The 15961-nt window shown below is 41.7% G+C and overlaps 1 protein-coding gene across 2 annotated transcripts in view; it reads right to left on the bottom strand.

Moving 5' to 3' along the window:
* The window catches only part of trpm3 (transient receptor potential cation channel, subfamily M, member 3), a 130948-nt gene that overhangs the window by 45738 nt on the left and 69249 nt on the right, over positions 1–15961 (bottom strand). For both annotated transcript variants that reach the window (XM_041937574.1, XM_041937575.1), the window contains exons 2-6: positions 14453–14532; positions 12999–13200; positions 11443–11656; positions 9504–9628; positions 8113–8284 (exon numbers count right to left, since the gene is read on the bottom strand). In XM_041937574.1, coding sequence (XP_041793508.1) covers positions 8113–8284; positions 9504–9628; positions 11443–11656; positions 12999–13200; positions 14453–14532 — 793 coding nt within the window. The remainder of the gene's footprint in view (positions 1–8112; positions 8285–9503; positions 9629–11442; positions 11657–12998; positions 13201–14452; positions 14533–15961) is intronic.

Here is a 15961-nt window from a genome sequence, read left to right as displayed (position 1 = left end):
TATCATAATAAATTAATATCTAGAGAATATCATACATTCTCTATGGATCAATGGTCCCTCTCCTCTAATCAAAATATTTAGACATGTCCCTGGGCGGAGAGAAATGCAAGTGAGCTGCTGATTATGTGATTATGGGCCCTATTTTCTCAGCAGCATCACAACCAGCGTGAGCGGCGCTCCCATCATTTGTTATTTTCCTGACCTTGAAATTCACTTTGCCCGTCTGTGTCACATTTTGGTTCCTAGCACACAGTGCACAGGTGGGAGGAGAGACACTACAGGTGGGAGGTTCATTCAAATGAGGCAGAGCAGAGTGGGCTGTTGATATTTTGGTGCAAAACGGGTCTTTGAGTTCTCAGACGTCTCCAAACTGCATCTGTTTCTGGCGCAAAGTCAACCTGCTGCCACTTTGGTGATTTATATCGAAAAGAGCAAAGTAGATACTTGGGATAAATGTAGAGCAATAACACAATACTTGAAACATAAATAAATGAAGTAAATAAAACACTTCCCAGTCAGCAGATGCTTTTAAATTGTCATAAAAAAAAAAAATCAGTCTACATTTATTAATCACTGCACAGTCCAATCAATATTCCTCTTCACCCACGCTACGCTGCTGCACGTAGAGATGCCCATGTAGTCCGAGCAGCATGAAAGACCTTACCGCTTTGCTCTGGTCGTTGCACTTTCACAATTAAAATAGGCCCCTAAGAGTGAGTAAAAATCAATAAACTATTAAATAGCAGTGTTTGTGCTGCAATTGGAATTTTTAAAATCTAAACTTCATCCAGAATCTTTTTTTATTATGCTTTTATTGAGATTTTTACCTGTTTTGAATAAACTTTTGGGGGAAAAATAACAATAAATACACTGATTTATACAGTGGCATATTGAAATATAGTGTATTGGATACATGATGTCAGAAAATACACACGCTACACAATATACCCAATACACTCTGTGCTGTCTCTCTCAACACACTGAGCCTTTCCACCCCCTATTCTTGCATTGACTGTGTCCATGCGCCATTCACACACTCCAACGCATTAAATAACACAATCGCCAAACCCCTACTCTCTCTTTCTGTCCCTTGTCTCTCTGCACCTCATACATTGCTTTAAACCAGCGCCCACACTTTATCTCTCAGGAAGGAAACTACCCTGAAAAAAGTGTGAAAAAGCAGAGGCAGAAGAAAAGGAGAGAGGTGGTCGATGAGACTCCACGGCCACAACTTCCTATATTTACCCAGCCTGGGAGACGAGGAAGTAGCGAGGAGCAGAAGGAATTAGGGAGGGAAAGAGGAGCGTGTAAGCGAGACACACATAACATGCTTAAATGGTCCTAATTAAGGATCCAGCAATGACTCATCCTCTGCGTGTGTGTGTCTCTGTGTGCGTGGGTGTGTGCGAGTGTCTGCGAGTTTGTCCTTGTATGTGTCAAATTAGTATCAGCATGACTGGAGGAGGTGTGCTACAGTATGTGGGTCGTTATCTTCGCACCCCACCCCCCCAACCCACACCACAAATAAAAAAATAAAAACACACAAACACACACACACACACACACACACACACACACACGCATGAACACCATTATCCTAGCAACAACTAAAGCGGACAGGACACATCAGATCTGTGAAGGCAACATGACTCGACAGGCTACAGAACAAAAGGTCAGGGGGTACGGTACATTAAAAGGGCAAAGCCTCGCTGAGTGAGCTGCAGAAAATCAGCTATGAATGGTGTCTTTGATAAAATAAAACATTTACAACTTGGAAATTTTGGTTAACGGTATTTTATGCAATTGATTTGTGTGTGAGCCTCAACTAAAGGAAAAGTATTCTCCTACCAAGTCCAATAAAACAAACTAGAGAACAAGAATATTAGACCCCATTTACGTTATGCGTCTTGAGCAGATAGGACAGCTAACGGATATCAATAGCTAAGTGTAAATGCATCCATGAAGCTAATGAGAGAGACTGAACTCCACTTGTTCAAAACACCTCGGGAGGTGGTCTGAGATGCATTCTAGCTGGATGCTAAAAAGGTGTAAATGGATCCATCTCTTCAAGACACATGTGTAAGTGTTATGCCCCCAAGTGTAGTGTCAGTAAGTGGTCTGTGGAAATACCCACTGAAAAGGCCTGTCCCCTGTGAGAATGGCAGTTACACTGAAATCCCTGTCTCAACAACACACAAAACTGACTGCAGCCATTTCAACACATATGGTCATTTAGAGGGCTCACCGAGCTGTGGTACAGTTTATCTGATCTCTGACCAGTCTGACCACTGAATGATGCCATCTGTATGGATGCCAGAGCTGTGTGAGTCCGTGAAGACGATAATAAACACAATTCATCCGTGTGTTTGTGTTGGTTTATGGATAGCTGTCAGCAAGCAGCTTCATGTGCATTGCCACCTCCTGATGGACTGGAGGAGGCCTGACCTCGCATGCAGCTCAGGAAAACCAAGACATATTGTAATCAGTGTTGTTGTTGTGATGAAATTCAGGTAAAAAAATAAAGATAATAAACTCATTGACATGACTTGTGATCTGGACAACTAGACAATTAGGTTCTGATCCATTCCACTTAAAACAAGTGTAAATGGGGTCTTAGTTTACAACTTTTAATCTGTTCCTTGTTTGACAAAAAATAAGTTTTACTTGTTCTTGGCAAAATATTCTGGATTCAGCTCAGCAACTAATGATATATGATATACACATATATGTGTGTGTGTCAGCGTATTGTGACTGGTGCATGACAGCAAGAAATAGAAAAATAGAAATTTAGTAATATAATACTTCTTTTAGATGTTTAATCTTTCTTTCATAATAATAAGTGAGCATGCATAATGCATCTACCAGACCATTTCTGACCTTTCACCACTCTTTTTCACTTCTCCTACTTTTACAAAAGACATTAACCACAGTTCACACTACTGACCATGCACTCAAATTCTTTCCACGCCACATGACAGGATGTCATCCGTGAACATCCTGAACCTGGGAGCATACCTGGAGCAAGTCTTGTATGCAAGCATACTCACTACTGGCTCTGTTATCTTGCCACCACAGGGTTGAACACTCCGGCGGTTTGTGTTTATCAGTTTGACATGTTTTTTGCATCCATTCGTGCATGAGCACACCTTACCCCCAATGACTTCAACTGTCCCCACGCCGTCTCTCTGTATTCTCGCGTGCCCGCAGAAATTTTATCTACTGATCCAACCCCCCAGTGTCAGTTCAGCCCTACCGATTTAACCAGTCATCAATGAAGCACCACCACAGGGACCAAAACCACTGACCAGAGGGCTCATGAAAACCTAATATTAATTAAAGTGACTCACCGTCTGGAGACCTATTAATTAATGTTTGCACAGCATAATTTTCGTGCATTTTCCTGCTACTTGTGCATTACTGGATTCAGTCACATTCAGCAGAGGGTGTCATTTCTAAGCCGGCTTTACACCATGACACTGCAGCTGTGTGATATGTGTCAAAAAACAAGAGCCACCAAGTAATGCAGTTGGTCACACAGTTGGACAGCATAAAAAGCTGCAATATTATTAGCTATATCTGAAAAATCAAGAGTTTGTCCAGGCACTTATGGAGCTTGAAAGAATAGTATAACAATCCTCTTGACTTGCCATGTACCATGGTTTAACTATAATCTCCTCTGTATGGGCTGCTCCACAGTGGAGGTCACAATGTCACAGCTAATCTGCAACGCAAGGCCTTATGGCTTCTGGATTCAATTACCCCTGCTACCCCATCTTTTACCTATGCTGTGATTAATGAAACCACTGCTATAGGAAGGTCACTGAAGGTTACACAGTAGACCCTGAGTTAAAACACAGACATGCCTACGCCAATGCACATATTCAATATACAAAGTCCTTTGCACTAATTTAATATTCCAATTATAATAATCTAGTTGAAATGGAAGAGCACACTCAAAGTTCTTCATTCATTCTCCCAGACATCATCTGAATCTGCACAATTTAATACCTTTTATTCCCCTTTGGGCCTGGCATGTGCATCCAATTTAAGATTTTTACGTGTGCTGAAAAACAAAAGGTGTGAATGAAAAAGGTGTAGGGTTTTCAAAATTTTCTTTGTTCAATTCTAAGGGAGAAAATAAGAAGACATTCATGGATGAAGCCCATCATGTCCTTTCTCTTGCTGCCTTTTCACTTTTTCATCCCGCTTTTTCAGTGAAGACACCTCAAGTTAATATCCCGTCTCACTGCCTGCATCCCCCTCAGCTGCTTCACACGTCCTTCGCTCTTTATATAACTCTCTTCCCTCTCTGCTCGCCCTCAATCCCTTTTCTCTGCCTTCATTTTCTCACTCTCTTCTCCTCCTCTTTTACTTGTCATCTCTTCGAGGCAGGTGTATGATTAAAACACATTTAAAGCACTGCTGAGGACAGGCCAAAAAAGCCATGCAATGGTTGAGTGAGCTGTGCTGAATGGTGCCAATCATTTTATTGATTTTCTCCATCTTCGAGTTTGACATTGCTCGTCTCAGAAGACGGTAAGTTAAATGGGAAATATGTCCCTGTGGGTGCGACCTTAAAGATCATGAATGAGAGTGTGCTGGGATGAAAAATCCATTTTTTAAATCAACAATTTGTACATGATTACTCAATGTATGTTCATGACCACTGGTCATAAGCTCTGTCCCTCTCTTTGCATGCGAAGCGTCCTGTGCAGCCCAGCGTGTCTCCTCCTCACGATAATCCATCCTCATTTGCATCTGTCATCAGCACTGTCCATGTTGTATCAAGCTAGCCCACGCCTGGCTAAACAAGTCACGAGGGAGCCATGCATGTAAAGCAGGGCACAGCGCTGAGCATTTACTCTAGCGTGTGAATGTGCTGGCTCCATCCACCACATTTACAGCCGCCAAACCCTAGTCTCCTGTCTCAAGACATTAATTTTGTTTACCCCCAACCAGAGCTGTCCCATAGATATTCTTGTCCACTTTCCACCGAAGAGGGTAAAAACCACAGGAGGTGACGCCCTCAACAACATCAAACATACAGTAGAGACCAGAGGAGAAAGGCTGCAGAGGGCATAAAGATGTCTTGTCATCAAGGGTGGTGTTAAGAGGTTTAGGGACTGCACGACTGTGCTCCAATGATGAGTTTTGATAGGTGCCAGTGGTGCTGCCATAACTGACAATGGAAATGTGCAATGTGCAAAATGATCACAAATATCTTGTGGCAACACAAAATCAAAATTTAGCAAGGTTTCCGTGAATGTCATGACCTAGAAGATTGAAGACATTGTTTGTAATATTAGATTTTTCGAGACTGTTCTAGAGTGTCCAGAGCAAATTACCAATACATTTGTTATACAGAATCGATTCCCTTATTAAAAAGTGTGTTATAATATTGTGCAGCCAATTTGATTGCTGCAGCATTTTCGGCAGTCACATGGTGATAGGCGTTGCAGGGAAAATTGCACAGACACAGTAGGATTAGCTACAGGATCGCCCAGACATCCCAAAAAATACCACAGGGGGAGATTACGCATATCTATCCACCACACGTCTTTCATCTTGTGTTTGTGAGCACTGTGTGTGACTGTGTGTTAAGAGAAAAAAAAAAAAAGCTTGTGGTAATGTGTGGTCTGCAGCCCACATGTTAGGCCATTCAAACTAAGCTGCCTTTTCCATCTTTACTTTCTTTATCCTCCTTTCCCTGACAGGACCTCAGGCTATACTCAGGTCCCACAGGAGTCCTGCTGTGTGGAAAATTGATGGACTCCTCGATTGACCGTGGACAGGTAATCAAATCAAGAAATGGTGCTTTTCTGCCAACCCTACAGCTGTGAATGAGGAAGTAAGGGATAAACACACACAACAAGGTGCAGTGCACCACACAAACTCATATACACCCAGTAATCGCACACAGAGACTGCTCATTTCCTTGAAAAACTGTAGCGACATTTGTGATTCGTGATATTTGGCTTTATAAATAAAATTGACTTGACACATTAATGAGTGTGTGTATGTGCAGCGGCAGCATCTGTATTTTTTCCTCCACAGGTGTTTAAAAGCAGTGGGGTGATCTTAAATTGGCTTTATGGAAATGTTTAGGGTTTATTGATCTACCAACATTCTGAAACTAATTAACCGGACAAGAAGAAAAGCTAAATTGATCTCTTTCTCAAGCAGAAGTACCAGATGGCTTCAAACTACAGTTGTGAGAGTGAGGGGTTGTAAAGTTGAAGCTGGTTATCAGTGTAAGATCAGACACTACTGAGGTAGTCTGGGGGTGATAGCTCTGGGTTGTGGATGGTCAGCAGCAGATATGCAGTACACATCGTCCCCTATCGACTTGTTTCATCAGTAGATCCCAGGCGGTGTTGGTGCTTGCCTTGGATCCAGATATACAGTACGTTAAGGCTAATCAGATGATGGATAAATTAGGGATGGTACGCCATCATACGGATGGTCAGATGCTTGTATGACGACTGGGCGTCCCTTTGCCTTCCCAGCCCCTTTTGTATGAGTCCAGGCATAGGATGACAAAGGGAAGTCCATAGGTCACATGACTGGATGATGAACAGGGAGGAAGTACATCTTGCCAGCCCCAGGGACATTTTAAAAAAAATCCTTGAAGTCAAGGGGTTAGGAGGAACATGGTAGTGGTTAGACTAGTGGAAAAAAGCCCAGCTTTATCGTGAGTGACACTTAACATATCCTCATAAAGTCTGTATGGAACATCAGCGGTAGGTCTGACAGTGAACAAAAATGGTGTCGACAAAGGTAAGGCTTGAGTCATGATATTGCTCATGGCGCTCTAACCATGTAACCATTTGGTAACACCTATTTCCTGACGCCCTTGGTTTTTAAATAAGTATTGATGTTAGAAAGTGTGGATTCATGTCTCCCAAACCCTGAGGAAATTCTTATAAAATGGATTTATGTTGACAACAAGAGAAGGTAATAACAAATAAATCATGGCTGCAAATAACATTTCTCTGACTCAGGTTTTCTCACGGCCCTGACACTTTCTAAACAATGCTGGGAGAGGCAATTGAGAAATTTATTTAAAGGGTATCAGGGAGGTTTGTGTGTGCGCTTGTGTCTTTGTTTATGTGTGCGTGCGAGAGAGAGAGAGGGAGAGCGAATGAGAGAGAAAAAGACAGAAAAATGCATTTTGTATTCATGCAAATCCATTTGGTTTCTAGCTAAGGTATAATGTGGAAATTGAAAAGGGAGAAATGCAATGTGACAAGGATGAACACTCCACACAAAAGGGAAATATGTGCACGTGCAGACACAAATACACATTAATACACACACAGGACATAAACCTCTGCGGCTTTTGACACACAAGCAAGAATTCAAATATGCTTTTGTTGGTCTTTTATGAGCATAATGCACTTTTGATGCAGCAAATTCTGAAATGAAGACATAGCGAGCTCCACTGGAGTACTGAGTACAGCGACATTCTGATTTTCAACAGCAGTTGTTATTCGTGTGTCTGTCAAAATACAGAAAAATGCACAAAAAATAGGCTGTCCTGCCATCTGTGGTGGTGACCCAGTGGGTAAAATGCCTTCTGTGTATCATGTTCCACTGGGTTTGTACAATTAAGATAAAATAAAGATAAAAAAAAAACTATAAGGAATATATGTGTGCGTATGTACATGTGCTGTACAGTGGTTTCCATTATGTCTCTGTATGTGAGCTGGTTTGGTAGCTTTGTGCGGCACCCCAGAGAAAGGAGAGAGTGATTATCAAGCAGGTTCATTTGAGGAGTTGATCAGAGGAAGCTTTGATAGAAAAAATAAACCTGTCCTAAAGGGAGGGACAGTTTCAAAGGCTCATCAAGTTATATCACAGCTGCCTAAAAATACACTGTCTGACAGCATGAGTTCAGTACGAAAGAGGTAAGGATAATTTTAGTCTGGTTGCAGCTATGAAATAGAGTTTGAACCCAATTAACCTACAGTGGTGTCGTTGATAAGACGAGGATTACAGTTTCATTATGCTGTTATCACTCGCTGTTTCATTTAAAAACACCTACTCTAATTTAGGGTAAGTAGGTCAGCCTGGCAACGGCCATGACAGGCAGATACAGTAAACTCCACTCACGTGTGTTGATCTTCTGCAGGGAGATGTGTTTCTCCAGCTGGCGTCGGAGTTTGACCTCAGCGCCGTACTTTCCCGTGGTGCCGTTGTCTGCCAGGATGAAGTGGGAGTGGAGACTGTTTAGGACCGTCAGCTTGCTCAAAGGGTTGGACATGGTCTGGTATGGACGCACCACCTAGCCAAGAGAAGAAAACATTTAACAATTACACTAGCATTGAGAAGCTGACAGCTGAATGATAACAACGGCTTGTTTTGTTGGCATCATTAATGTTTTTCCACGTGTAAGCAAATAATGATTTTGGCAAATATTACAGAATGTTCTAATTAAAGGAACGTTCAACTGGTTTCACATCAAAAGTTCAATTTACTAGTTTAATTAATTAATAAAACTTAAAAAAGGTTTTATAATTAGAAAAAACCCTGAGGATGTCATCAGGGATTATGTCGGTTTGGGATTGGAGGCTACATTTCATTAAACATCAAACCTATGTTACAAACTGGGCACAGAAATGGGTAGAGACTAACAAAGAGACCTTCTTAGTTGCATCACAGGAAAAGGTAGAAATTTGATGCATGCTAGGGCCTAAAATTCAGATATCTCTGCCTCTGCTGCACTGATTTTGGCAACTGTGTTCTGTGAGTCATCCAACTCTATGGAAGTATCGTACGAAATAATTGCAGTTCCCCTTTAAGATATTTAACACAGCATTTAAGCATAGTGTTTCCGACAGGGTGAAGGGAAGATGTTTGTTTGGTCTGTTATGCAGCAGCTTCTTGAATAGCCCAGAGGGAAACTTCATGAATTCACACAATCGATCATTTTAAACAACACATTTATTGTACTGCTATCAAAGTAAGACTGAATTACACTAAAAACTGTGCAAATATTCACACAGCATTGATGACGGTCTTTCAGGAGCCTGGACTGAGTCTACTGACAATCTGAGCTAGACTCATCTGGTCATTAGGCATACAGTTGAGACCGATGAAGCATGAAAAAAGAGCTTCAGCACTTAATAATCTCATTTCAGTCACCAACATTAATCGGCTCTGCTTCACTTGTCCAGTGGGACAGAGGGTAGCACATTCTGATGAGATTTTAACTATAACATAACATTGATTTCCACAGATTTGAATGAGTCAGCATGTGCTCCACAGTCGCATATGGTTCAGTCAGCTGTCCAGCTCACTTTGAAGGAGCCTTCATCACAGATTGGATTGGCTCACTCAGCATCTCAGTTAATAAACTGTCAACTGCAATTTACAGGCTTTGCAGATGCAGTGGACTGCATGTGATAGTTTTCACATATACACACACAAACGAGGGTGAAAGCATGCAAACGCCCACTCTGTAACTGTTGCATGCCGTTCTGTTTGTTTGCTCTCAGACTTACATCTTTGCCAACAAGATCCTCTTGGTTCTCTACAATGCCCCACGGAGCAATTCCAATGGTGCAGATCTTCCCCCTCGACTTGGAGGCATGGTCTTTCAGTGCATCACCCACATGGCGAATCACACCTGTGTGTGTTTGTGGGTGCGCGTAAATGTTTAAGAGTGTTTGAGAGAGGGACAGAGAAACAGATAACAAAATGAGTTCACGATCAATACACAGGCTAAACTTAGATAATGATACACTCTGCTGTGAAAGACAAACAGAATCTATTAGCTGCAGGAGACAGCAGCGTGGCAGCCGCTTCAAACACAGACACGTCGTAGCTCCAGGCCTCTAGTTGTTTTCCTCAGGGGAGCAGCAGTCAGACCTGGAGGCCATCTTATCCCATCTCTCCTGCTGACATTCATTCTTTCTCCACCTCCACCCTCAGCTATCCCTCAATCCATCCCTACATCCATTATTCAGGCCTCTCTCTTCCTCTTTCTTGCCTCTGCACCCATTCTGTCACAAAATTTTACTTCCTATTCCTTTCTGTATTCAAGTGTGTGCACTCTACAGCACCCAAGCCTGAATCGCTTCTTTCCATCTGTTCTTTTCTCTTGTATTGAAGAACATTATCGTCCCATCTTTTTCATTATTTCAACCATGCTAAATTTCATCCAAGTTACTAAAAATGCCCCTCCTGTTGTAAACCTAGAAACGATACAAGAACAACAACAACGCTGAAGACAAAGTGAAACAACACTGATAAGAATTCTCGTTTCAAAACTACTGATAATGTTTGACCAAAGGAAAGACACAAATATGTAGTCCATACCACCCAAATATATAAAAATCTATTTATTTTGCAACAGAGTGGTGAATTTTAATACCAATGCGAGGTAATCACTGATTTTAACTTTCAAGATACTAAACCTACAGTAATAAGTATTTACCAATTTTCCGATGTCATGCCTCTATCCATAGCTTACCAACATCAGAAACATAGTGACATAACATAGCGCAGTTCGCTCACTGAGGCCACTTTCCATATGCATGATGAGTCCAGATTTATGCATAATTCATGTGCTGTCAATCTTTCCCCTATATTTATTTCAACCAATCTTATTTTGTCACAACGACTGCTCCCCCAATCATCTTGTTTCTGTCAGACAGTTTCTTGATGGACTACTTTAACACTTCCAACCCTCCACCATCTACAGTATGTTCACGATCCAGTCCACTGAGCTCCCACAAATCCTGTTCCAGACCAGATTCATCCAGTTGCTCAGTATTTGCACAAAGAGATTTCCTTAGCCGCCGAAATCTACAGCCACAACCTTGATTCCTCTAGACTCTAACAGGGATGTTCCTATATTACTGTCGATGGAATATCTCTTCTTAAAAAGAACAAGGCTGTGATAGCCTTAATTGCCTCCTCAGTCATTCCAGTCGCAGCGTGTCACACAGTTTGTGCAATCAAATACACCTTTCGGTCTAAATGTGGCAGCCTTTCATTGACTTTCAGCAATAAAAATAAGCAGTTTAGACTCCCTAAGACCATTTTCATTGAAGATGCATGAAATAATAATTGAGAGCTATCAGACCAGTCTGGTCTGGCTATGAGTGTCTCTAAGTATAGTTCAGTGCTCATAATACACTTAAAAGAACCCTTTCCCAGTGATGCAGTTTTTCAACATCGTTCCAGCCCCGAGGGGCTTGATAACAGCTATTTAATAGCTGCTAACTTATGAGAACATTTGAACACACTCAGCATACTCCAAGCACAAGTACATGGTCATTCAACTTGTATAAAATGAAGTGAGGCCAGTTAAATATGTTTTACTCTATACACAAATAGTTAGACTGACATTCAAGGCAATGTAGGGTGACTTTACAACAGTGAAGGTGAGAGTTTTCAAATTAGCTCAATCAGCTGTGCGTATGTACTGTACTTCACCTGTGTTGACACCTCCAGTGAAGATCCAAGCTCCTGTTGTCATGGCAGCCTTGATGAGTCCTTTGCCAAAGACCTGTTTGAGCTTAGGCTGTAATTCAAAGTTCTGCAGGCCCCCGTGGACCGAGATGAGCAGCTTAGGCAGATCCAGCTGCCACTCCTTGGTCATCAGGTGGAGCAGCAGGTCGGGTTTGGTGTCATAAGACACTCGCACATACTGCAAACAGTGGAGCATTGGTCAGTGGTGTAACACGTCCGCATCACCCTCAGGCACATGATGACTTCTGCATGAAGTCTGCATGTGCCTGAGACACAAATACACAAACAGGAACACATAATGCATGCACGTTATAAAAGCGGTCAATCAAACAACTGTGTGAATGCCAAATGACATGGAGAAATATCACATGGATCAGAGCTGTAGACCTGCCTGAATGAGCGTATGGCTTCATTTTTCAAGCTACAACAGTATTGAACAGATGTTTGCAATGATTGAAGAACTGCATGCATTATAGAACATCTGTTTATCTACCTAATTCACCCTCAGACACCAAACCTGACACCTGACATGTGTCTGGATTAACAATTTAACACTGGAAGTATCTTCAGACATAGTTCATCTTTAATCATCTGAATTCCCTGAATGCTACAGTACATGTGATGTGATTCTGTCATCATGGTTATCATAGACAGTGATGTGAAAAACATGACCATCAGTCTATTAGTCTATTAAAGTCAATAATTATATGTCATTACAAATAATTATTCTCATTTGATTGATTTTGCTGTTATCTTCAGGCATGACTGAATGAATTTTGTCATTCTGCATACATGTGATGCTGTTAAATTCTAAAATCTAAATTCTAACCAGTTACAGTGTAATTTGAAGCGAGGCTGGATAGAGGAAGGTACACAAGGACTCTAGACGAGTCCTCATTAAATGTCATTTCCATTTGTATGTGGACTATGTATGAAATGTATTAATTCACAAAAAACTTAGCAATTGTTGAGATGCTCAACCATTTTCACAGCGCTGGTATAACATCTGCTATCCAGATCAAGAGATTCATTTTGAGTCAGTCAAGCATCTAACACTTTCCTCCCCTGGACCCGTGTATTGTCACTCTGCATCTGTTTACTGCAGGTGTGGAAAATATATAGAAATCATATCTAATCATTATGCACTTTCTCACAGTACGTTCAGTGAGGACCACTCTATGTTTGCTAACGCATGTCAACGCCTCATGTTATTGGTCTCCTTGACATCCATGTGTAAATCTCCATTTGTCCGTCTTCCAGACGTTCAAAAGCTCAGATACTGAGCAACAGCTCGTGACAAAATTATGCATCCCATTTTCAAAACCACACTTATTAACACAAGTGACTTCTTCAAAATCAGGTGTGACTGACAAGTTGACTGCTTGCTCCCTGGAGTTGCTCATATGTGTATTTTTGGAGCTCTAAAGGTTGTTCTGTTCTTGTTTGCCTTAAAATGTTGACTCAAGAAGTTTGCAGGACTCTGACAAACTGCGACACTGTAGATTTACTACGGGAGTCACCATGGCTTTGTTGGAGTGTCCTCCTCCCTGGAACTCAATGGTGCCAAAGGCATCTGTGGGGCTGAGCTGTGTGTGCTTGCTGATCGACCACTTCTCCGACAGGCTGTCATTCTTGGCCAAACGCTCTGCCTTATCATTCTGACTGGATGAAATGCCCGGGGGCAGGCCCACATGCTGGCCTATCAGACGACCACAACAGCACCTGGATGAGAGGAGAAAGTAAAAGTGAATGTAAGGTTGGTATAGTACACAGTCCTTCACTGAGCGCAACTCAAATCTAAAGAAGAGTCCCAAGAGAAGCTACTGTAACACTGAGTAGGAAAAAGAAGAGGGTTTGAGAGACCGTGTGTGACACAGAGAGAGAGAAAGCGTGAGAGCTGCCATAGTTATGTGCCTACAGTGAGAGGAGGGCAAGGCTGAAGTGACAGCTTGTCATCTGACTTTCATCTCCTGATTGGGAGAAGAGGAGGAGAAGGATCTGTGGGCCTCTGCAATCTTTTATTGACTGTCTCTTTTTGTTTTCTGCTCTTCGCAAACCTCTGTCTTTTTCTCTCCTTTGCTGTCCTCTCCTTTTCCCTCTCAGCAACTACGGGAGTTAGCAGAATGACAGTTACATGAGTTGTCGTATCCCTACACAAGTACACGCTTATTCAGATGTACTTTCAGATTCAGCTTTCCACTGTGTTTTAACCTTACAGGATGGAGAGGGACCCCTGGGAGGAAAGGGACTCAGGAGGCTTTGATTATCACTTCATGTTCGCGTCATCTCTCACCAAAGGTACTTTGCCTCCTTCTGCCTTGTGCATCAACACAAGTGGTTTTGACTAAAAAGAGAAAACTTGATTTGATCTTGAGGAACATCGGGTTTCCACCCGCTTTCCTCCAGTTATATTAATTCTGCTAACCTAACAAACAGTGGCATTTCCTGTGTGTATGTGTGTGTGCATATATAAGCATGTACAAGCCAGCAGGTAATGCAGGAATTAGATTAGAAAGATTTCGATAACGCCCTAACAAATGTGCTTTCACAGGTAGACTTTGCTATACTTAGCAGTGCGCTCCTGTGGGCTTAAATTTATAACCTTTTAAAATGATGTGGAATATTTGACTGTCTTCATGAACTGGCCTGGCCCTGAATTTCACATGTGTGGTTTTAAAATGTATAATGTCAGTGTTTCGCTCATTAGTGTGGAGCATCTACCTGTGATGCAAATAGAGGCCAGCGTGATATTACTCTGAGGCATGTTTTAAAAGGTCAGTAGTGAAACGAGGCTCTTAATCTGCTCTACGTGAGTGGGGCTTTCACATTAGCTAACTTGCTCATTAGAGTATTGTAGCTTTTATTTTAAATAATAATGCAGCTGAATCATGAATTTAAAAAAAAATCTCTTTATTTCTTGCTCCTTCCACAGTTCAAAATATTTCCCATTTCCTTCGCACACATTCTTACTCACCTATGGGGGTCTTTGGCGCTCACTATGATATGAACACATTCTCTCTTGCTGAACGCTCTTTCTATCCACGATTTCTGTGCCTGCAAAAATGAAGACGGCAGAAGTCAGTCGTTCGTCAGATATTAGAGCTGTGTGCCGAGCGTGCAGGAGGGACAGCAGACAAACAGTAGGCTCAAATGATGAACAGACTTGTGTTTGATGGAGGAGTTCACCTGTAAAAGAAAGTGTTTACTTTTCCTTCAAGAAACAGGAAGGGTTCTGGTTGTTGTGTGAAATGACACAATCTGAGCTCTGTTATAGAGACTTATGTTTCACATTTCTCTTCACGCAGCAGCCCAAAAACAGAACATACAGTATGAACGTCTCTAACGTAAATAAAGATAAATCACCAAATTCACATCAGAACCTGGTTTAAGAACCGAAATCACAGCATTTTGGAAATGGCACGACACACACACATCAAACACAAACACACACACAGTAGGTGCACAGTCCCTCACATATAATTCAAAGTCTGAAGACAGAGGAGTTTAATGTTATTCAGTGACTCCAGCCCAAGCTGGATGAGATGGAGAGCTGGGAAAGAGAGAGCGGATGTTACATGCAGTGAGGCAGTAAATTATGTCAGAGTTCTAGTCCTTAGATACTCTTATGTGCAGCCAGCTGAGTGTATGTGCGTTTATATGAGCAAGTGTGTGTGCATGTATTTCGACATGTGTGTGCTTTGTGTTCTTGTATTGTGCACAGTATGGAAAGACTTCCCATCATAATGCAGCTAGTGGAATCATGTAGTATTTGTGACACTGTGATGCTCTGCAGTCGCATCTGCTGCAGGTCTGAGAGACAGAGACCGACTAGAGCCAATTATCCTGTGACAGACATGACCGGAAAGCCACCGTAGAGCCTGAGATACACTTGCAGCACAGGATTATAGACTAATAGAGATCTGGATGTCTTAACAATTACATGCATGAATACTTGTTACATGCAAACGAGGATCAATGTACGACAAGGGGGAATATTTTGTATCTACTGTAGGAAATCCTCCTTAGAGTTAATAAGAAAGGGCATTATATCCGGAGCTGCATGATAAAAGTAAGTCAAAAAAACATATCAAGCCTGCTTTTTAATCTAAAGATGCATCATGCTACTGATGGCAGAACACAAGGTATTTGTTATAAACTACATATATTTTAGTTTTCTCAATTGTCTCCTCTAGTATGCAGCTGGAAAGAGGAGTACAAATGGGGGTACACCAAAGGGCAGGAGCATGTTTATTTTTGCTTGTAAGAAAAAAAGCACTGTGCTGCAAAGTTGGCTTTAAAATATTGCACCATTAAGAGATGTTCCTTTAGGCTTGACAAGGGGAAATACATAAACTGCAGTTATTCCTAACTAAAGTTTACAAAAAAGATACTGTTGCAGTCGGCGACTGTTTCCACCAACGTACACAGAAGCCAGAGAGGAGCACATGCTAAACATTAAATCCAGAGCCAAAAAATTGGAAGA

The sequence above is a fragment of the Chelmon rostratus genome, chromosome 5, assembly GCF_017976325.1.
Source record: "Chelmon rostratus isolate fCheRos1 chromosome 5, fCheRos1.pri, whole genome shotgun sequence".
Taxonomy (NCBI): domain Eukaryota; kingdom Metazoa; phylum Chordata; class Actinopteri; order Chaetodontiformes; family Chaetodontidae; genus Chelmon; species Chelmon rostratus.
This window is presented reverse-complemented; position numbering and strand designations above follow the sequence as displayed.